General features: G+C 41.8%; 1 protein-coding gene across 1 annotated transcript; it reads right to left on the bottom strand.

Moving 5' to 3' along the window:
- Positions 1-1,123: 1,123 nt before the first annotated feature.
- kif15 (kinesin family member 15) lies at positions 1,124-21,634 on the bottom strand. Its single transcript, XM_021584947.2, has 35 exons — positions 21,072-21,634; positions 20,796-20,838; positions 20,368-20,554; positions 20,167-20,243; positions 20,048-20,085; positions 19,846-19,943; positions 19,572-19,751; positions 19,223-19,432; positions 18,938-19,063; positions 18,717-18,839; positions 18,340-18,484; positions 18,094-18,182; positions 11,384-11,593; positions 11,035-11,212; positions 10,678-10,819; positions 10,346-10,487; positions 9,966-10,151; positions 9,735-9,863; positions 9,306-9,411; positions 8,872-9,037; positions 8,569-8,719; positions 8,334-8,419; positions 8,157-8,235; positions 7,898-7,984; positions 7,708-7,812; positions 7,466-7,588; positions 7,206-7,352; positions 6,961-7,056; positions 6,694-6,858; positions 6,468-6,571; positions 4,685-4,751; positions 4,532-4,569; positions 4,268-4,400; positions 3,786-3,917; positions 1,124-2,035 (listed from the first exon to the last, which is right to left on the bottom strand). The coding sequence occupies exons 1-35, from the start codon at positions 21,088-21,090 to the stop codon at positions 1,988-1,990; spliced, it is 4,155 nt and encodes a 1,384-aa protein (XP_021440622.2). The 5' UTR covers positions 21,091-21,634; the 3' UTR covers positions 1,124-1,987.
- Between the last annotated feature and the right edge of the window lie 85 nt (positions 21,635-21,719).

Here is a 21,719-nt window from a genome sequence, read left to right as displayed (position 1 = left end):
ATAATAAAGGAGTCTTTTTGCACCAGGTATGGTTGTTAAACATTTGCCAGATGTAAGTTTAATTGTTAATGTTAATGTTAATGTTAATCATAACATGGTTAAAACAAAAAAGTTTATTTCATGGATGGTCAGTCCTTGTACCCATAGCGGTCTATTAATCTGAGTGGTTATATTTCTCCAGGCCTGTCCCTCAGCTTTTTACCAAAACAGAGTTGGGGTGGTCGTTTTGTTTAATCTGTGGATTTGCCCTTTAAACAGCTGCATATTATCAAGATATCAAATTGTCACCCACAAAAAGGTAAACAATAGGCCTATGGCAAATGTAGCATATGGCATTCATTTTTTCAATGTAAATAGCACTTTTCATTAGTGCTCAAAGCATGCCATTCCATGAGTGCAGCATTTATGTTTCAACTCGGATCAATGAGCCCAATCAGTCCTCCATGACAACAAAATCATTAACAGTAGGGCTGGCTAATAAGTCCTTAGTTTGAGTCATTCTCAGGTAAAACAATGACTAATCTATACATCCATATTTCCAAGTCCTATTCTTGAAGATCAAGGGGTATAATATTTATTGGAATGAGTGGAATTCTGATAGACTTTAGTTTTTAATGTAAAGATATAATTTAATTGTATTATATGTAGTAGAAAGTGATGGGTTAGAAGCCTACATAACCAACCCATAAAGTAAAATGTAACATCCATATGGCCAGCTATGTAATCTAACATTGCAGGATAAATCAATAGGTAACATACATTTGTCTTCTAATGCATCATAAAAAAGGGGAACTAATCTAAAAGTAACAGAATGTAATCAGATTACGTTAGTTTAATCAGTAATTCAACTTTTACCCAATTTGACATAATTAGTAGTGGATTACAATTCGAAATTAACCTACCCAACGTTGGTACATCTACCCTCAGTCCAGGTTGAATTTGATTCTCCCTGACTCTCTAGCTTTCTTTTCGGATATTGAGGATTATAATTCCTTCAGTTTCGATTTAGTTCAAGTCATTTCAGAAGTATATGGAGTTTGTCCCTCACCCCCACAGCCTGCATGTTTGACACCTCTGATATACTTTAATGTGTTCCTAATGCAAACCACAAGAAACGTAAATATACACTTTGATTTCTTTATTCATCTCATTAACACATATTACAAAGAGTAGAAATGGTAGAAAGAAGCAGTACACAGTTTAGCATAAAGTAACAGGAAATTATTTGCACCCTGTCCAAAGACATGATCCTGCCACTTATTCTAAAGCCAGATGAGACTAATAGAAAAAGTAAAACAAGACACACATTGTTCCAACAGACAAGATAAATGGTAACAAAAACTAAATTCACCCGTATTACTTATTATTCTACTACAGAGAACATCCATTTACAGTTTTGAAATATATTTAAACCAGCAGTTCAGTTGTTAAACAACGTGACTACCCTATTGTGGCATCTCTGGTAGCCACTGTGTTAAACACTAGGGCTGGGCGATATAGACCAAAATGTATATCAAAAGAATTACAATACAAGGATGATATCGTATAAACGAGTGTAAGATATAAATGCAGATGACGCTGTGGCATGGCCTCCATTTAAACGTGGCCTAGGGGGCTACACTGGCTGCAGGTGAGAACAAGTAGCCCATGTTTTAACCTGCAGAGGTATAGTGGAAATATCATGGGATACTAAGATCCAATGAGATGCATACTTACCGCAATTATTCATATTGCAGTAAAAATAAACAATGTATTGGCCAGCCCAGCCTTAAAAAAATAGGAGTATATTCATATAGAAATATTAAAATACATTTGAGAGAATCAGTTTTTGAAACAGGTAATGAATGTCCTGTTTATTGACCTGTTTATCCTATGTGATGATACAATAGCATGGTTATCAGTCAACTCAAAATGGGAAAAGGTTGTTTGGGGGACATGTTCGCAGTCAACAAGAAATGTTGAGTGGCCAATAGAATCTCTCCATGCTTCATGCATTTTCTCGCACACTCATTTCCGATCTGAGTTTTTCATTTTCCTTGAATAAAAAAATAAAATAAAAATTGGGTTAATTATAGTCTATTAATGCAGTGAAATGGCCCCTCAGTATTTCACTGCCGAGGCCAAGTTTCTTGTGGTACACCATGCAGGCATGTGATGAAATGTTAAATACAGTGCCTTGCGAAAGTATTCGGCCCCCTTGAACTTTGCAACCTTTTGCCACATTTCAGGCTTCAAACATAAAGATATAAAACTGTATTTTTTTTGTGAAGAATCAACAACAAGTGGGACACAATCATGAAGTGGAACGACATTTATTGGATATTTCAAACTTTTTTAACAAATCAAAAACTGAAATTGGGCGTGCAAAATTATTCAGCCCCTTCACTTTCAGTGCAGCAAACTCTCTCCAGAAGTTCAGTGAGGATCTCTGAATGATCCAATGTTGACCTAAATGACTAATGATGATAAATACAATCCACCTGTGTGTAATCAAGTCTCCGTATAAATGCACCTGCACTGTGATAGTCTCAGAGGTCCGTTAAAAGCGCAGAGAGCATCATGAAGAACAAGGAACACACCAGGCAGGTCCGAGATACTGTTGTGAAGAAGTTTAAAGCCGGATTTGGATACAAAAAGATTTCCCAAGCTTTAAACATCCCAAGGAGCACTGTGCAAGCGATAATATTGAAATGGAAGGAGTATCAGACCACTGCAAATCTACCAAGACCTGGCTGTCCCTCAACTTTCAGCTCATACAAGGAGAAGACTGATCAGAGATGCAGCCAAGAGGCCCATGATCACTCTGGATGAACTGCAGAGATCTACAGCTGAGGTGGGAGACTCTGTCCATAGGAGAACAATCAGTCGTATATTGCACAAATCTGGCCTTTATGGAAGAGTGGCAAGAAGAAAGCCATTTCTTAAAGATATCCATAAAGTGTTGTTTAAAGTTTGCCACAAGCCACACCAAACATGTGGAAGAAGGTGCTCTGGTCAGATGAAACCAAAATTGAACTTTTTGGCAACAATGCAAAACGTTATGTTTGGCGTAAAAGCAACACAGCTGAACACACCATCCCCACTGTCAAACATGGTGGTGGCAGCATCATGGTTTGGGCCTGCTTTTCTTCAGCAGGGACAGGGAAGATGGTTAAAATTGATGGGAAGATGGATGGAGCCAAATACAGGACCATTCTGGAAGAAAACCTGATGGAGTCTGCAAAAGACCTGAGACTGGGACGGAGATTTGTCTTCCAACAAGACAATGATCCAAAACATAAAGCAAAATCTACAATGGAATGGTTCAAAAATAAACATATCCAGGTGTTAGAATGGCCAAGTCAAAGTCCAGACCTGAATCCAATTGAGAATCTGTGGAAAGAACTGAAAACTGCTGTTCACAAATGCTCTCCATCCAACTCACTGAGCTCGAGCAGTTTTGCAAGGAGGAATGGGAAAAAATGTCAGTCTCTCGATGTGCAAAACTGATAGAGACATACCCCAAGCGACTTACAGCTGTAATCGCAGCAAAAGGTGGCGCTACAAAGTATTAACTTAAGGGGGCTGAATAATTTTGCACGCCCAATTTTTCAGTTTTGATTTGTTAAAAAAGTTTGAAATATCCAATAAATGTCGTTCCACTTCATGATTGTGTCCCACTTGTTGTTGATTCTTCACAAAAAAAATACAGTTTTATATCTTTATGTTTGAAGCCTGAAATGTGGCAAAAGGTTGCAAAGTTCAAGGGGGCCGAATACTTTCACAAGGCACTGTATGATTATTACCTCTTGAAGTTTGGTATTCTCCTTTTTTAGCTTAACCAGGTACTCAATCCTCTGCTTATGGTTCTTATGGCCCACAAGCTTGCCGTTCTCCTCAGACAAGTGGTCAACCTGCTTCCGAAGAACCTCCACTTCCTATAGGGGACAGTCAGGCAGATACAGACATTTCCCACCTTCACACTAAAACAATGTCCATATATTAACTAGATTCAGTACAGAAGGACCCTCCTAAAACTAATCATGGACTAGGACAGCTCCTGATATCATTGCTGTCTGGAGGAGCATGGAGATCGATGTCTCCCATAAAATGATCCAGCCTGTCAACTAGTGAAAGTTGCTATTTTCTGCATTCCATATAAATTACATGTATTTATTTAAATAAGAATTTGATCTTGATTGACCTGCCTGCTCAAATAAAATTAATAATTGTGTCTATTCAAAATTACAATAACCAGAACCCCTTCAGACCCTGATGCCGTTCTCACCTGAAGCAGTCTCTCCTTGTCGTGCTCCTTAGTGCTCAGCTCTCTGAGCTCCAGGCAGCGATTCCTCAGCTCGTTAGTCAGCTCCTGGACACAGATGTGAGACTGGGCCAGTAGGGATTCCTGACTCTGCAGTCTAATCAAAACCAGAAACAAACAAAAACAGATGTCAAACTTTAACAAATGCATATTAGAGAAAGTGTATTTGCATACACATGTAGATTACACATAACATACTTTGTTCTCTCACACATTCTATTTGCATACCTTTCCTGAGCTTCAGTGAGCCTCTGTATTACTGTGCTCTGAAAATGAAAGGAATGAGGCAATATGAAAAACCACCTTCTGCAAACAATGGCATTTTCTGTTTACAAAAACTAAAATTCAGGTGAACAGGAGAGATGAGTGATTGATACACACCTTTTCACGCCTCTCCTCCTGCAGCTCCCTCGAGACATTCTGATGAATGGCCTCATTTACAACTTCACTGTCAATTAATATATATCCATCAAACACTTGAAAAAATCAACTGTCTGATAACACTTGGATTGCAAAAATTACAGTGCCTTGCGAAAGTATTCGGCCCCCTTGAACTTCACGACCTTTTGCCACATTTCAGGCTTCAAACAAAGATATAAAACTATTTTTTTGTGAAGAAGCAACAACAAGTGGGACACAATCATGAAGTGGAACGACATTTATTGGATATTTCAAACTTTAACAAATCAAAAACTGAAATTGGGCGTGCAAAATTATTCATCCCCCTTAAGTTAATACTTTGTAGCGCCACCTTTTGCTGCGATTACAGCTGTAAGTCGCTTGGGGTATGTCTATCAGTTTTGCACATCGAGAGACTGAATTTTTTTCCCATTCCTCCTTGCAAAACAGCTCGAGCTCAGTGAGGTTGGATGGAGAGCATTTGTGAACAGCAGTTTTCAGTTCTTTCCACAGATTCTCAATTGGATTCAGGTCTGGACTTTGACTTGGCCATTCTAACACCTGGATATGTTTATTTTTGAACCATTCCATTGTAGATTTTGCTTTATGTTTTGGATCATTGTCTTGTTGGAAGACAAATCTCCGTCCCAGTCTCAGGTCTTTTGCAGACTCCATCAGGTTTTCTTCCAGAATGGTCCTGTATTTGGCTCCATCCATCTTCCCATCAATTTTAACCATCTTCCCTGTCCCTGCTGAAGAAAAGCAGGCCCAAACCATGATGCTGCCACCACCATGTTTGACAGTGAGGATAGTGTGTTCAGCTGTGTTGCTTTTACGCCAAACATAACGTTTTGCATTGTTGCCAAAAAGTTCCATTTTGGTTTCATCTGACCAGAGCACCTTCTTCCACATGTTTGGTGTGTCTCCCAGGTGGCTTGTGGCAAACTTTTAAACATTTTTTATGGATATCTTTAAGAAATGGCTTTCTTCTTGCCACTCTTCCATAAAGGCCAGATTTGTGCAATATACGACTGATTGTTGTCCTATGGACAGAGTCTCCCACCTCAGCTGTAGATCTCTGCAGTTCATCCAGAGTGATCATGGGCCTCTTGGCTGCATCTCTGATCAGTCTTCTCCTTGTATGAGCTGAAAGTTTAGAGGGACGGCCAGGTCTTGGTAGATTTGCAGTGGTCTGATACTCCTTCCATTTCAATATTATCGCTTGCACAGTGCTCCTTGGGATGTTTAAAGCTTGGGAAATCTTTTTGTATCCAAATCCGGCTTTAAACTTCTTCACAACAGTATCTCGGACCTGCCTGGTGTGTTCCTTGTTCTTCATGATGCTCTCTGCGCTTTTAACGGACCTCTGAGACTATCACAGTGCAGGTGCATTTATACGGAGACTTGATTACACACAGGTGGATTGTATTTATCATCATTAGTCATTTAGGTCAACATTGGATCATTCAGAGATCCTCACTGAACTTCTGGAGAGAGTTTGCTGCACTGAAAGTAAAGGGGCTGAATAATTTTGCACGCCCAATTTTCAGTTTTTGATTTGTTAAAAAAGTTTGAAATATCCAATAAATGTCGTTCCACTTCATGATTGTGTCCCACTTGTTGTTGATTCTTCACAAAAAAATACAGTTTTATATCTTTATGTTTGAAGCCTGAAATGTGGCAAAAGGTCGCAAAGTTCAAGGGGGCTGAATACTTTCGCAAGGCACTGTAATTGGTGAAAATAAGAGATTTTGAATGGACTAACCAATTTGTGTTTTCATTCTGAGCCAGTTGGTTCTGCTTGGTGTAGAACTGGTCAAGAAGAACTTGGATCTCCATTCGCATAATTTCCTTCTCATTCAGCTGACCCTGTCGGAAATCAACAGACTTATTAGATGCCATATGCGTTATATCAATGTGTTAAATAAGTGTCTCAAGATTGGATGTTTAGCATTCATCATGACATCCCGCAAACAAACAAAAAACAACACCTTGAGCCTCTGGATCTCCTCGTTCTTGGCGGCCCTTTCCGAGTTGAGCTCAGTGAGGAGCACTTCCATAGTCAACATGGAGGAGCGTCGGTTCTCCAGCTCCCTCTCCTGGCACTCCAGCACCTGGCTCAGATCAGTGTTGAAGCTCCGGGGGGTGTGAGGTGTCTGAGAAATCAATAAGATTAGCTAACCCTCTCTTGATCAGACAGAGTTCCTTCCTGGTAATGCATACAGGAGGGAAAACCCTCAGACACAAGTATCCGTTACCTGTGGCAGCACTTTAGGGGTGACGGATGACTGTGGAATACGATTGGCACTCTCGCCTCGGACAGTCCTCTCAACCGCTTCTTGCTGTTGTTTTAACTGGTGAAAAGCAGGCAGGGAAAATCCCATGCGTAAAGTAGAGATTAAATCAATTTTGTCTGGTCTCAATTCTACCATTTTCCATGCTACTGTAGCCCTTGATTCATTTTCAGTGGCTCTTTGTATATGTATAGAAATAGGTCTGTTACCTTCTCCTGGAGAGTTTGGATGATAGCCTCCTTCTGAGCAGTCTGATCCTGTGAAGCTTGGAGAAGACCTGCCTGCTCATCTAACACCTTGGTGAGTCGCTCCACCTCCTCAGTGGCATAGACCACCTCCTCCTGAAGCACCTCTACCTGAGGACAAACATCCATCCAGACATCGTCATAATGATGGATTTCAGGCACATGTTATCGTACCAAAGCTCAAGTGGCCATATTGTTAATTTAAAATGAACTCCAAGTCTTACCTCTATCAGATTAGAAGCTACCTTCCTTTCTGCTACTTCTCTCAGGTCCAGGAGCTCTGCTTGCATCCTGTTGTTGTGTTCCTTGATCTCCTCTCTCTCAGAGCAAGCAGCACTGTACTTAGCCTGTCAGAACAAAACAGGCCAAAACTAAAACACATTGATAAAATACAGTAAGAATTGAGAAGAATACAAGTTAAACATGATAATTCATTAAAAGATAAACAAATTACTTGAGTCAGTACCGTGAGGTCTTTGACATCTCCAGACAACATGGCGAGGCACTGGTCCTTTTCACCCAGCTCACTGCGGAGGTCCCTGGTCTGGTTTATCAGCTCCAGCACAAACTCCTGTCAAACACAAGAGACATCATATCCATCCTATAATCCAAAATAATAATAATTCATGGCAGGTCATTTAAGTGAGCAGACTTACTTTGTCTTGTGCAATCTTTTGCTCAAGACTGGTTATGGTCCCATTGGCAGCTGCCAGATTTTGTTTAAGGCTTTCCATATTAGAAGCCTTTCAAAGTAAAATACAAACGGAGAGGGTCAATTACAGTTGATTGGAGATTCAATATGGCAAAGAGTGTTCAACTAAACATACTGTTGATAGCAATTTCTAAGAAAAAAAATATAAAACTTCTATAATACCCAACCATGTAAACACGAAACACTAACGATGAAAAACAGACCTGTTGTTGGCTTTGTGTAGTCAGGTCAGACACTTGCTTCCTTAGCACTGCATTCTGCTCCATTGTCTGAACAAGCTCTCTGGGGAGAAACAAATGACATGTCAACATAACATTTCAAATACACTTCAAGGAGGTCTCATCATCCACAAATCGAAAACAATCCTTTATACAACTCACTCTAAAGTGCTCTCTTTATCCTCTTTCAACTGGGAGGTCAGATTACTGGTGTGTTCTCTTTCAGACTGCAGAGCGTTTGTCAATTCCTACAACGCAAGCAACATATTCATCAAGAAAAAGTAATCACACAAAACCCTCAAACGTTTAACTGTAATTTAATACAAATGAGAGACATGTTCTGAATGTCCTTAACAGATAAGCAGTGCTTGGTTGATTTAAAGAGAGGCTGACTGACCGTGATTTGGGCCTGCTGAGCTGTGACCTCCTGCCGTTTCTCCTCTAGCTGCTGCCTGGACTGGTCTGCATCAAACTTGGCCTCTGCCTGGAGCTGGTCAAAGGCATCCTGCAGGGACCGCTGCTGCTCTAGGAGCTGCTCCCACTCCCGCCTGAGGGAGAGAGGGAAAACATGTGAGGGGGAGGAGATGGAGAGTCTGCTAACTACTATGGTGACATTGAGTTCGCAGGGTTTCCATCAAACGGAGGAAATCTCATCCGACACACACGAAACAACAAGACAGCTGTAGCCATGCATACATACTGGACTTCTTGGAGCTGTAGCTGAGTGCTGATCAGGCTGCTAGAGAGGTGTGACGTCTCCTTCTGCTGTTCACTCTGGCCCTCACACAGCTCCTTCTTCACAGCAGCCAGCTCCCTATCAGAGGACTGCAGCACCAGGCGCAGGTCATGCACCTCGCTCTTCAGAACTACAAAAGAGATTGGATCGTTTTGATAACCATATAATACCCAGGAAAAAGACAAACCCTCCTGTCCTCCGACTCAATTATTGGTACATTATGGTTTTAACAGTGGGTGCCTGGGTGGTGAAGTAGGGGTTTCTTTAGTCTAACACTAGTAACACAATTGAGTATTACAGTTCTGGCCATAGTGGATGCATACAGTCTTCGACTACTATCGCCAGAGAACCCTGGGTAACTCAGTATAAACTTGGTAAAGTGTGTGATTGGTTATTACCCTCCCTGGACCTTCTCTCTGCCTGTAGGTTCTGCTCCAGGTTGCTAATAGTCTCCTGCAGGCTCAGCTGTTCTCTGTTCCAGCCACTTCGCTCAGTGGAGAGCAGCTGGACAAGCAAATAAAGAATTAATTACCATAGCGTCATAGTCATTACCTGTACACCAATACAGCTCAAGGGATGACTTTATTATCTTCAAGACAGGGCTTGAATATCACATGGAATGAAACACCTCAGGCAATGTATTCAGCTTTATCTGTACATAGTTATGAAAGTTTCAAGTTTTAAATCAAATGTACAGGATACACATGGTATACACCATCCAACGAAATTCTTATTTGCAGGTTCCTTCTCGACAATGCAACAATAAGAAATAATAAAATATAAGAATACTAACATAACATATCCAGAACATGACAGAAGTTCCCTACCTCATCCTTGCAGCTGAACTCTTCTATCATCCCAGTCACCTGCTCCTCCAGCTTTACAATCTGCTGCAGCAGCTTCATGCTCTTCAGCTCCTCCTGGTCCAGCAGAGTCTGCACCTGACTGGCTTGCTCCTGCCAAGCAAAAGGGAAATAGATTTGTAGATTCCACCAAGAGAATGAGAAGTATAACGTTACGTTATCTGTTTTATAAGTGATGAGGCCCGGGTGCTGTACCTGGACCTGTTGCAGCTCCTCAGTCAGCGCCTCACAGGCCATCTCAGTCATAGCTGGTGGAGGCTGCTCACTCTGGATGTCATCCACATCTTCATCTCCTCTCCCGTTCACGTTCAGGTGGTCGGGGCTGGAGAGTGGCACCACGCGGGTCCGCAGGTTGTAGGCCTTGGTGGGGGTGGTGAGAATCTGGAGAACCAAACAGTCACATAAAATTAGCATGAGAAATAAAGTATTAGTCAATCTTCATAGAATTAAACCAAGGTTGAGCAAAGTCTTGGATCTAGAGGTACCCCAACCGTGACCCTCTATAGTAGCTCAGGCACAGCACTCGAGGGGCATTGAGCCATCGGCGAGCTGCTAAATAAAGCAAATACCCTCACCTTGATAGTTTCAAAGTGGATCTTGTTCAGCTGAGAAACCTCCAGTTTCTTGTGAGCCTTTGTGGCCTCCAGAATGTTCTCCAGGTGCTTGTTGGACTTATCCAGGTACCTCTTCTCTGATTCCAACTCTGACATCTGTTTCCTGGAACATAAGGAACAATCCTTAAACCTCTGAAGCACAATATGGGCCTATAACAAAAAACATGGTGCCAATAAACTTCAAGATCCAAGAGCTAATTACAATTAAATGCAACAATTTGTTTTTGTCCATGAAGTCAAGGGTTCATACTGAATATCATGACAGCATGCATGTCTCTAGAGAGCCTCCTTACTTGGTGAGTTCCTTATACTCTTCGAAGGCTTGGATGGTGGCTGTAAGTTCCGTCTGTTTCTGGAGAAACTGGGCCTTCAACCTCTCCATGGATATGGCAGAAATGTTTTCTGCAGTTACCGGAGTGGAGTAAGACGGCTGAGCTGTGGAGAAATGTCAAATTCACTTGACTGAAAACCCTTGCATGCTTTGATGAATTACATCACTAATATAATCACAACAAGAATAATAAGCATAATACAAACATATTACTACAAGCATACTTGATAAGCATAATTCAAAAATGTACAGCGCTACAATGCGTTACTTTCACAATGATGTGCAGTCCCTTCATTACTTGTGCATCTCCTGTGCTTACCCCCATCAGACCACTCAGTCTCTAGAGCCCTCTGGAATTCCTCCTCTAGCTCTGCAGCAGCTTGGCCTGCAGCCTCTTTAGCTCTCTTCACAGACTCAAGAGAGCGGAGCTGCCGGTTCTCCTCCCGGAGGCTGTAGTTCTCTGCTGCATACCGGGTCATCTTTGGGTGATGCGCAATCTGTAGGACAGAGGGAATGAGAAGTAGCCACAAATGCCAAATTCAATCAAATTAAGGAGTTGTACATGTGGTTGTTCATTTTCTGAAGTGTTTTGTGAAAGTGCGAGTTGAAAAAAATGTCACCAATTCAGATTGGGGTCAACAGTACTTTAACGGGGTAACATATTGTACCTGGTCTCGAAGGATCTTAATCTCGTCCTTGAGCTGGTCGACGAGGGCTTGGCTCTGTGGGTCAGACAGTAATCCCTGGCCACCCTTTAGGCTCTTCTCCAGGCGAGAGATGTGTTCCTCTCTAAACTTGAGAATCATGCGGTTGGAGTGAATGAACTTCTCCTTCTGGGACCAGGCCTCCTCAAGCTGAGCCACCTTCTGGAGCAGCATCTAAGGAGGGGAGGATGTACAGTATGTCTATTAACTACCATCCCTCTCTAACAAACAATATTCAGATTAGAGGTTGACCTATTAAAATCGGCATGGCCGATTAATTAGGGCCGATTTCAAGTTCTCAAAACAATCGTTAATCGGCATTTTTGGACACCAATTATGGCCGATTACATTGCAATCCACGAGGAAACTGCGTGGTAGGCTGACCACCTGTTACGCGAGTGCAGCGTCAAAAGGAACTTGTGGCTGCAAGGAGCCAAGGTAAGTTGCTAGCTAACATTAAACTTATCTTATAAAAAAAAAAAACAATCTTCACATAATCACTAGTTAACGACACATGGTCGTTAATATATTACTAGGTTAACTAGCTTGTCCTGCGTTGCAGAAAATAAATGCGGTGCCTGTTAATTTATCGTTGAATCACAGCATACTTCAACGTCGCCAAACGGGTGAGGATTTAACAAAAAGCGCATTGCTGAAAAAAAGCACAACCATAAAAATCAATGCCTTTCTTAAAATCAATACAGAGAAGTATATATTTTTTAAAACCTGCATATTTAGTTCAAATAAATTAATGTTAGCAGGCAATATTAACTAGGGAAATTGTGTCACTTCTCTTGCGTTCAGTGCAAGCAGTGTCAGGGTATATGCAACAGTTTGGGCTGCCTGACTCGTTGCAAACTAATTTTCCAGAATTTTACATAATTATGTCATAACATTAACGGTTGTGCAATGTAACAGCAATATTTAGACTTAGGGATGCCACCCGTTTGATAAAATACAGAACGGTTCCATATTTCACTGAAAGAATAAAAGTTTTGTTTTCGAAATGATAGTTTCTTGGTTTGACCATATGACCAAAGGCTCGTATTTCTGTGTGATTATTATATTATAATGAAGTATATGATTTGATATTTGATAAAACAGTCTGACTGAGCGGTGGTAGGCAGCAGCACACTTGTAAGCATTCATTCAAACACCACTTTACTGCGTTTTCCAGCAGCTCTTAGCAATGCTTGAAGCACAGCGCTGTTTATGACTTCAAGCCTATCAACTCCTGAGATTAGGCTGGCAATAGTAAAGTGCCTATTAGAACATGCAAGGGTATATGATATGCAAATGGTATAGAGAGAAATCGTTGACGCCTCATAATTTCTATAATAACTACAACTTAAAACTTCTTAACTCGGAAAATTGAAGAACTGGGAATATTAAACCACCAGCTTCATATGTTATCATGTTCTGAGCAAGGAACTTAAACGTTAGCTTTTTTACATGGCACATATTGCACTTTTACTTTCTTCTCAAACACTGTGTTTTTGCATTATTTAAACCAAATTGAACATGTTTCATTATTTGAGACTAAATAGATTTTATTGATGTATTATATTAAGTTAAAATAAGTGTTCTTTCAGTATTGTTGTAAATGTCATACACACACAAAGTCAGAAGTTTACATACATTTAGGTTGGAGTCATTAAAAGTCGTTTTTCAACCACTATACAAATTTCTTGTTAACAAACTATAGTTTTCGCAAGTCGGTTAGGACATGTGTGCATGACACAAGTAATTTTTCCAACAATTGTTTACAGACAGATTACTTCACTGTATCACAATTCTAGTGGGTCAGAAGTGTACATACACTAAGTTGACTGTGCCTTTAAATAGCTTGAAAAATTCCAGACAATGATGTCAGGCCTTTAAAAGCTTTTGATAGGCTAATTGACATCATTTGAGTCAATTGAAGGTGTATTTCAAGGCCTACCTTCAAACTCAGTGCCTTTTTGCTTGACATCATGGGAAAATCAAAAGAAATCAGCCAAGACTTCAGAAAAACAATTGTAGACCTCCACAAGTCTGGTTCATGCTTGGGAGCAATTTCTAAACGCCTGAAGGTACCACGTTCCTCTGTACAAACAATAGTACGCAAGTATAAACACCATGTGACCACGCAGCCGTCATACCGCTCAGGAAGGAGACGCGTTCTGTCTCCTAGAGATGAACGTACTTTGGTGCGAAAGTGCAAATCAATCCCAGAACAGCAGCAAAGGACCTTGTGAAGATGCTCGAGGAAACAGGTACAGAAGTATATATATATCCACAGTAAAACTGGTCCTATATCGACATAACCTGCAAGGCAACTCAGCAAGGAAGAAGCCACTGCTCCAAAACCAACATCAAGACATCAGTCAGGAAGTTAAAGCTTGATCGCAAATGGGTCTTCCAAATGGACAATGACCCCATGCATACTTCCAAAGTTATGGCTTTAGGAGAATAAAGTCAAGGTATTAGAGTGGCCATCACAAAGCTCCCAATGCTTGTCTTATGTGCCAGAGCTTGCAAACTATTACAGACTACAAAGGGAAGCACAGCCGGGAGCTGCCCAGTGACGAGCCTACCAGACGAGCTAAATCACTTCTATGCTCGCGTCGAGGCAAGCAACACTGATGCTCTCATGCATGCCTCAGCTGTTCCAGACGACTGTGATCATGCTCTCCGTAGCCGACGTGAGTAAGACCTTTAAACAGGTCATCATACACAAGGCTGCGGGGCCAGATGGATTACCAGGACGTGTGCTCCAGGCATGTGCTGACCAACTGGCAGGTGTCTTCACTGACATTTTCAACATGTCCCTGCTTGAGTCTGTAATACCAACATGTTTCAAGCAGACCACCATAGTCCCTGTGCCCAAGAACACAAAGGCAACCTGCCTAAATGACTACAGACCCGTAGCACTCACGTCCGTAGCCATGAAGTGCTTTGAAAGGTTGGTAATGGCTCACATCAACACCATTATCCCAGAAACCCTAGACCCACTCCAATTTGCATACCGCCCAAACAGATCCACAGATGATGCAATCTCTATTGAACTCCACACTGCTCTTCCCAACTGGACAAAAGGAACACTTATGTGAGATTGCTATTCATTGACTACAGATCAGCGGTCAACACCATAGTACTCGCAAAGCTCATCACCAAGCTAAGGATCCTGGGACTAAACACCTCCCTCTGCAACCGGATCCTGGACTTCCTGACGGTCCGCCCCCAGGTGGTGAGGGTAGGTAGCAACACATCTGCCAAGCTGATCCTCAACACTGGAGCCCCCCAGGGGTGCGTGCTAAGTTCCCTCCTGTACTCCCTGGTCCCCCACGACTGCATGGCCAAGCACGACTCCAACACCATCATTAAGTTTGCAGACGACAACAGTGGTAGGCCTGATCACCGACAATGACGAGACAGCCTATAGGGAGGTCAGAGACCTGTCCGGGTGGTGCCAGAATAACAACCTATCCCTCAACGTAACCAAGACTAAGGAGATGATTGTGGACTACAGGAAAAGGAGGACCGAGCACGCCCACATTCTCATCGACGGGGCTGTCGTGGAGCAGGTTGAGAGCTTCAAGTGCCTTGGTGTCCACATCAACAAACTAGAATTGTCCAAACACACCAAGACAGCCGTGAAGAAGGCATGGCAAAGCCTATTCCCCCTCAGGAAACTAAAAAGATTTGGCATGGGCCCCGAGATCCTCAAAAGGTTCTACAGCATCTGATGGTTGCATCACTGCCTGGTACGGCAATTGCTCGGCCTCTGACCGCAAGGCACTACAGAGGGTAGTGCGTACTGCCCAGTACATCACTGGGGCTAAGCTGCCTGCCATCCATGACCTCTATACCAGGCGGAGTCAGAGGAAGGCCCTAAAAATTGTCAAAGACCCCAGCTACTCCAGTCATAGACTGTTCTCTCTACTACCACATGGCAAGCGGTACGGGAGTGCCAAGTCTAGGACAAAAAGGCTTCTCAACAGTTTTTTCCCCAAGTCATAAGACTCCTGAACAGGTAATCAAATGACTACCCGGACTATTTGCATTGTGTGCCCCCCCCCAACCCCTCTTTTTACGCTGATGCTACTGTTTGTCATATTTGCATAGTCACTTTAACTATACATTCATGTACATACGACCTCAATTGGGCTTGACTAACGGGTGTCTGAGAACAACCAGTGCTCCTGCACATTGGCTAACCGGGCTATCTGCATCGTGTCCCGCCACCCACCAACCTCTTTTACGCTACTGCTACTCTCTGTTCATCATATATGCATAGTCACTTTAAATATATCTACAGTGCCTTGCGAAAGTATTCGGCCCCCTTGAACTTTGCGACCTTTTGCCACATTTCAGGCTTCAAACATAAAGATATAAAACTGTATTTTTTTGTGAAGAATCAACAACAAGTGGGACACAATCATGAAGTGGAACGATATTTCAAACTTTTTTAACAAATCAAAAACTGAAAAATTGGGCGTGCAAAATTATTCAGCCCCCTTAAGTTAATACTTTGTAGCGCCACCTTTTTCTGCGATTACAGCTGTAAGTCGCTTGGGGTATGTCTCTCAGTTTTGCACATCGAGAGACTGACATTTTTTCCCATTCCTCCTTGCAAAACAGCTCGAGCTCAGTGAGGTTGGATGGAGAGCATTTGTGAACAGCAGTTTTCAGTTCTTTCCACAGATTCTCGATTGGATTCAGGTCTGGACTTTGACTTGGCCATTCTAACACCTGGATATGTTTATTTTTGAACCATTCCATTGTAGATTTTGCTTTATGTTTTGGCTCATTGTCTTGTTGGAAGACAAATCTCCGTCCCAGTCTCAGGTCTTTTGCAGACTCCATCAGGTTTTCTTCCAGAATGGTCCTGTATTTGGCTCCATCCATCTTCCCATCAATTTTAACCATCTTCCCTGTCCCTGCTGAAGAAAAGCAGGCCCAAACCATGATGCTGCCACCACCATGTTTGACAGTGGGGATGGTGTGTTCAGAGGGATGAGCCTTGTTGCTTTCACGCCAAACATAACGTTTTGCATTGTTGCCAAAAAGTTCAATTTTGGTTTCATCTGACCAGAGCACCTTCTTCCACATGTTTGGTGTGTCTCCCAGGTGGCTTGTGGCAAACTTTAAATGACACTTTTTATGGATATCTTTAAGAAATGGCTTTCTTCTTGCCACTCTTCCATAAAGGCCAGATTTGTGCAATATACGACTGATTGTTGTCCTATGGACAGAGTCTCCCACCTCAGCTGTAGATCTCTGCAGTTCATCCAGAGTGATCATGGGCCTCTTGGCTGCATCTCTGATCAGTCTTCTCCTTGTATGAGCTGAAAGTTGAGGGACGGCCAGGTCTTGGTAGATTTGCAGTGGTCTGATACTCCTTCCATTTCAATATTATCGCTTGCACAGTGCTCCTTGGGATGTTTAAAGCTTGGGAAATCTTTTTGTATCCAAATCCGGCTTTAAACTTCTTCACAACAGTATCTCGGACCTGCCTGGTGTGTTCCTTGTTCTTCATGATGCTCTCTGCGCTTTTAACGGACCTCTGAGACTATCACAGTGCAGGTGCATTTATACGGAGACTTGATTACACACAGGTGGATTGTATTTATCATCATTAGTCATTTAGGTCAACATTGGATCATTCAGAGATCCTCACTGAACTTCTGGAGAGAGTTTGCTGCACTGAAAGTAAAGGGGCTGAATAATTTTGCAAGCCCAATTTTTCAGTTTTTGATTTGTTAAAAAAGTTTGAAATATCCAATAAATGTCGTTCCACTTCATGATTGTGTCCCACTTGTTGTTGATTCTTCACAAAAAAATACAGTTTTATATCTTTATGTTTGAAGCCTGAAATGTGGCAAAAGGTCGCAAAGTTCAAGGGGGCCGAATACTTTCGCAAGGCACTGTACATGTACATACTACCTCAATCAGCTTGACGAACGGGTGTCTGTATGTAGCCTCGCTACTGTTTATAGCCTGTCTTTTTACTGTTGTGTTATTTCTTTACCTACCCATTGTTCACCTAATACCTTTTTTGCACTATTGGTTAGAGCCTGTAAGTAAGCATTTCACTAAGGTGTTGTATTTGGCACACGTGACAAATAAACTTTGATTTGACCTCAATCCTATAGAAAATTTGTGGGCAGAACTGAAAAAGCGTGTGCGAGTGAGGAGGCCTACAAACTTGACTCCGTTACACCAGCTCTGTCAGGAGGAATGTGCAAAAATTCACCCAACTTATTGTGGGAAGCTTGTGGAAGCTACCCAAAACGGTTGACGCAAGTTAAACAATTTAAAGGCAATGCTACCAAATGAGTGTATGTAAACTTCTGACCCACTGGGAATGTGATGAAAGAAATAAAAAGGTGAATAAATCACTACTATTATTCAGACATTTCACATGATTAAAATAAAGTGGTGATCCTAACTGCCCTAAGTCAGGGAATTATTACTCTGATTAAAATGTCAGGAATTGTGAAAAACTGAGTTTAAATGCTTTTGGCTAAGGTGTGTGTGTACACACACACACACACACAAAGTCAGATAAATCGGTATCTGCTTTTTTTGGTCCTCCAATAATCAGTCGTTGAAAAATCATAATTGGTCAACCTCTAATTCAGACACAACATTGACTTGTGTCATCTGTTTCAAAGTACAGAAAGCTATACCTGCTTGTCGTTTTCACACTTTTTCCACAGACGCACAGCTTCTAAAAACTGTGTCTTGTATGAGGCATCAAGACCGCCTTCAGTGAGGTCTGGGGAGATGAATGTGTAAAAACAATAACACTTTCCAGAATGAATGTTACAGGGGAAAATTGACAGTATACACACACATGTAAGAATCAACTAGAGTGAGCCAGTGTAACAAACGCCTAGGTCAGATGTTTAGGGGAACCTGAATAGTAACCTTACCAATGGGAATCTGGGGCCCTCCTGGGGCCATATCTCCCCCACTGTGTGTCTGGGCAAAGAGAGCCTGAGCTAGCTGCTCCTTCAGCTTCTTCACCTCAGTCTGAAGCTGCCTCACATTCCCCTGCGTGTCTTCGTTGATCATGGCCTGAAAGCACCAGAAATCACGAGGAGATGCTCACTAAACTACAAGAGATATATATATATATATAGATAGAGAGAGAGAGAGAGATATATATATATATAGATATATATATAGTAGCGCTACTATATTACTACTGATTGTAATATATGTATTACAATCAGTAGCACTTTATATGGATATTTTTTTTTGCCTATTCAATTACTGATTGTGATAAAAATAAACTTTTCATACTAACCTTGTTTTTGATCAACTTGGCTCTCTGGGCAAACTGTAAGGTGGATAGAGTTTCCCCAAAGCACTTAGAGCCTGGGTGCACATTGGCTATAATGTAGGTCTTAGCATTTCCTCCAAGAGAGTCCTGCAGAAAAAGGTTTTCTGTTAGCACACATCAGGAACATCAAGAAAGCAAGAGCTTTGTTTTTGTATTAAATCAAATTAGACAAAAGTGTCTTTTACCCGAAGCAAGAAGGTGAGTTTGGAGTCCCTGTAGCAGATATGCCGGCTCTTCCCATTAGACACATCCACCAGCGCCATGATCACCTGACCCAGGCACATGAGGGAGCGGTTGATGCTGCTGGCCTCCTAGAAGAGAAGATAGGGGGTATATGTCAGGAGTGATAACAATATAACAAATGAGTGTACACAGCATATAATAACACATACAAGTTGGAATGTAGCCTTTGTTGTGTGCAGTGTTGTGAATGTTTGTTCAGTCAGTGGACAGTAGTCCTGGAGCATCACCTTGAGTCTGGAACCCTCTGTGTGTGTGTCTCGCTGCCTCTCCGACCCTGCCAGGTCCACCAAGTTCAGCTGGGATGTGCGAATGTTCACCACCTCCTTAGCAGGCTCCTTGGACTCCAGAGTCATGGTGAAGACTGCATGGGACCGCGAGGACTCTCTGTTCATGGAGGTAGAGGCCACGCGCCGATTACGCCAGCCCATCGACAGCACCTGAGAGGAAGCGGGATAAGTTCAACGCAAACAGCTCAATGTCAGTCAAATCAATCTTCCACAATAAATTAATGTATGCTATGACCAAAGCATTGTATAAAGCAAGTCATTGAATCAATCACATTTAATTATTTACTACCTGGTAAGCTTCAGCAGCTGAAGTGACAAACTTCTCTACAGCCCCTTCCACAAACACCCCCTTCTTGATGTTCTCTCTGAGGAACAGGCTGGCTGAGGCGCTGTCCAGCAGGTCATAGATCTGCTCGTTGTAGATCTCAATGAAGGAGCATTTGCACAGGAAGCTTTTGGCATTCTCAGACTGTCAGGAAAAACAATGCATATTAAATCCTCAATCAGAGAAAAAAAACAGATAAACAACAAAATCACTTCAATGTCAGTTACTTTCTGCTCACCCTTTCTACCTCCCTGTCGATGAGGAAAAACAGGTACTCAAAACTTCGAGGGATAACTCCCCGTTGGTCATCAGTAAAGTTGTCGAAATCAGACGGACCTAGGGAAAGAACACACACACATACAACATTTAGTACAGAGGCACTGCAAAGATTTGAAGGTGTCTGTGCAACGAAAAACAAAATAATTCAATGCAGCACTCACCAAGCATTGTGAATGTTTTTCCAGAGCCAGTTTGTCCGCTGTAATAGGAAAACATCTGAGATATTACAGCACTTAATAGAACAAGAATGAACTGTAAAACAATAAGAAAAACCACTCACTAGGCAAAAATGGTGCCATTGTATCCATTAATACATGACTCAACAATGTTCTTGGCCACACTGGAGAATACAGAATCCTGTTACACAGAGAGGAGACGGAAGAAAAATTAAGTTGGTTTGATTTGAGCCTCTATCTACTGATGTGTGAATTACTCCAGGTTACAGCAACAGTTAAACTATAATCTATCCACCAACACTGACCTGAGTGATGTCCATGTCAGCAACATGGTCATAGGTGAATGTCCGTGGCTCCGGCTTGGAGTGCAGGCGAATGGTGTTGGGAGAGGTGACTGTGAGACAGAGGCCTTGGTCTCCATCAGTGGTCAGGCCAGTCCCCTGGGTCAGAGGTCTCACCCGAACAAACACTTTGATCGAGTCACTATCACCACTACATTACAGAACACGAACATTCAAGGGTTAATACACTTTACCAACAGACAGGGTGCCAGTTTCTGCTCCCTTGCCAACTTCTTATGGAATTGCCGTGACAAACAAGAGGTACTGGCAGTATAAATTGCCAAATGAGGCAGGGCAACTCGTGTGTCAGTATGTGTAGAGTGAGTTTGTATTATTAAATTGAAGACAATAGCCAGCTCTTGCGAGAAATAAGCATTATTAAGCCACATTACCTGTTGGTTATTTGTTGATGCTGCATTGAGCAATCGACAGATTCTGGTAACAGAGAGAAGACATACAGTTAGCTAGTTAGTCAAGGCTGATAAAGGAACTAGAGACACTGGTTTAAACAGAAACAAGTTTAATCAGATGTCTAAGCTTCATACAGCAAATGCATGCTAGGTAACGTTAGCTCGCGAATAATATTAACGGAAGTAGCTAGGTAGCCAACAAACGCCAAAATATTTGTTTTTAAATCACTTGCAAATATGAATGTTAAGGTGACGTACCCTTTCCCTTTGTATTCATGTTGAATATTTTCAGACAGGTAGCTTTGCTACTAGCAAACCATTCACAATAACTAATGTCAAAACTCCGCGATTGTGTGTTAGCTACAGCTACTAAAATCCATCTTCGAATTTGGCGGGTGTGTACTCGACCATCGACTGCTCGTGCCTTTTTCAATAATTTTATGGAATCAGTCAATTGTTTATCGCCGTCAGCTGGACGAAGTCTGATTTACATCAACCTCTTTTTTTAAAGCATCGAGAAACCGAGCTACAAATTATACACCAGATAATGTGATACCAAAGATGTTCTCATTGTTCTATCTGTGGTGATACTGTATAGCCAAAGATTTGTGGTATCCATTACTGGGCGTTACAGGTTTGCCTACAGAAAAGGTTACCATATATTTTCAACTAATCTGGTATATAATTATCTCCTTCTCCCAAAGCAGAAGCTGCATATATAATTTCCCATTACTGAACAGACAGTTATCATAAATACTATTTTAATAAAATGTACACTCTCCTATAATAAAATGTGGACTCTTTTTCGGTCGCGACCAGCACTTCACTTTGTTGCTGGTTTGGTTCAAAGTCATGCAACGCTATTGGCTATTTCGTAAGCAGCTCCGCCCTATTTCCTTTTTTTCA

Source organism: Oncorhynchus mykiss, chromosome 25, assembly GCF_013265735.2.
Source record: "Oncorhynchus mykiss isolate Arlee chromosome 25, USDA_OmykA_1.1, whole genome shotgun sequence".
NCBI lineage: Eukaryota > Metazoa > Chordata > Actinopteri > Salmoniformes > Salmonidae > Oncorhynchus > Oncorhynchus mykiss.
Note: the sequence above shows the minus strand (reverse complement) of the source record. Positions and strands in the feature narration are given on the sequence as shown.

Bases quoted from the DNA above. Each gene is read 5' to 3' on its own strand.
- kif15 (XM_021584947.2), bottom strand. The intron at 19,752-19,845 runs GTGAGCAGAAAG...TTTTCCTGACAG, and splicing joins TCGACAGGGAGGTAGAAAGG to TCTGAGAATGCCAAAAGCTT. The intron at 7,057-7,205 runs GTAACAGACCTA...GCTTTTCACCAG, and splicing joins TCCAAACTCTCCAGGAGAAG to TTAAAACAACAGCAAGAAGC.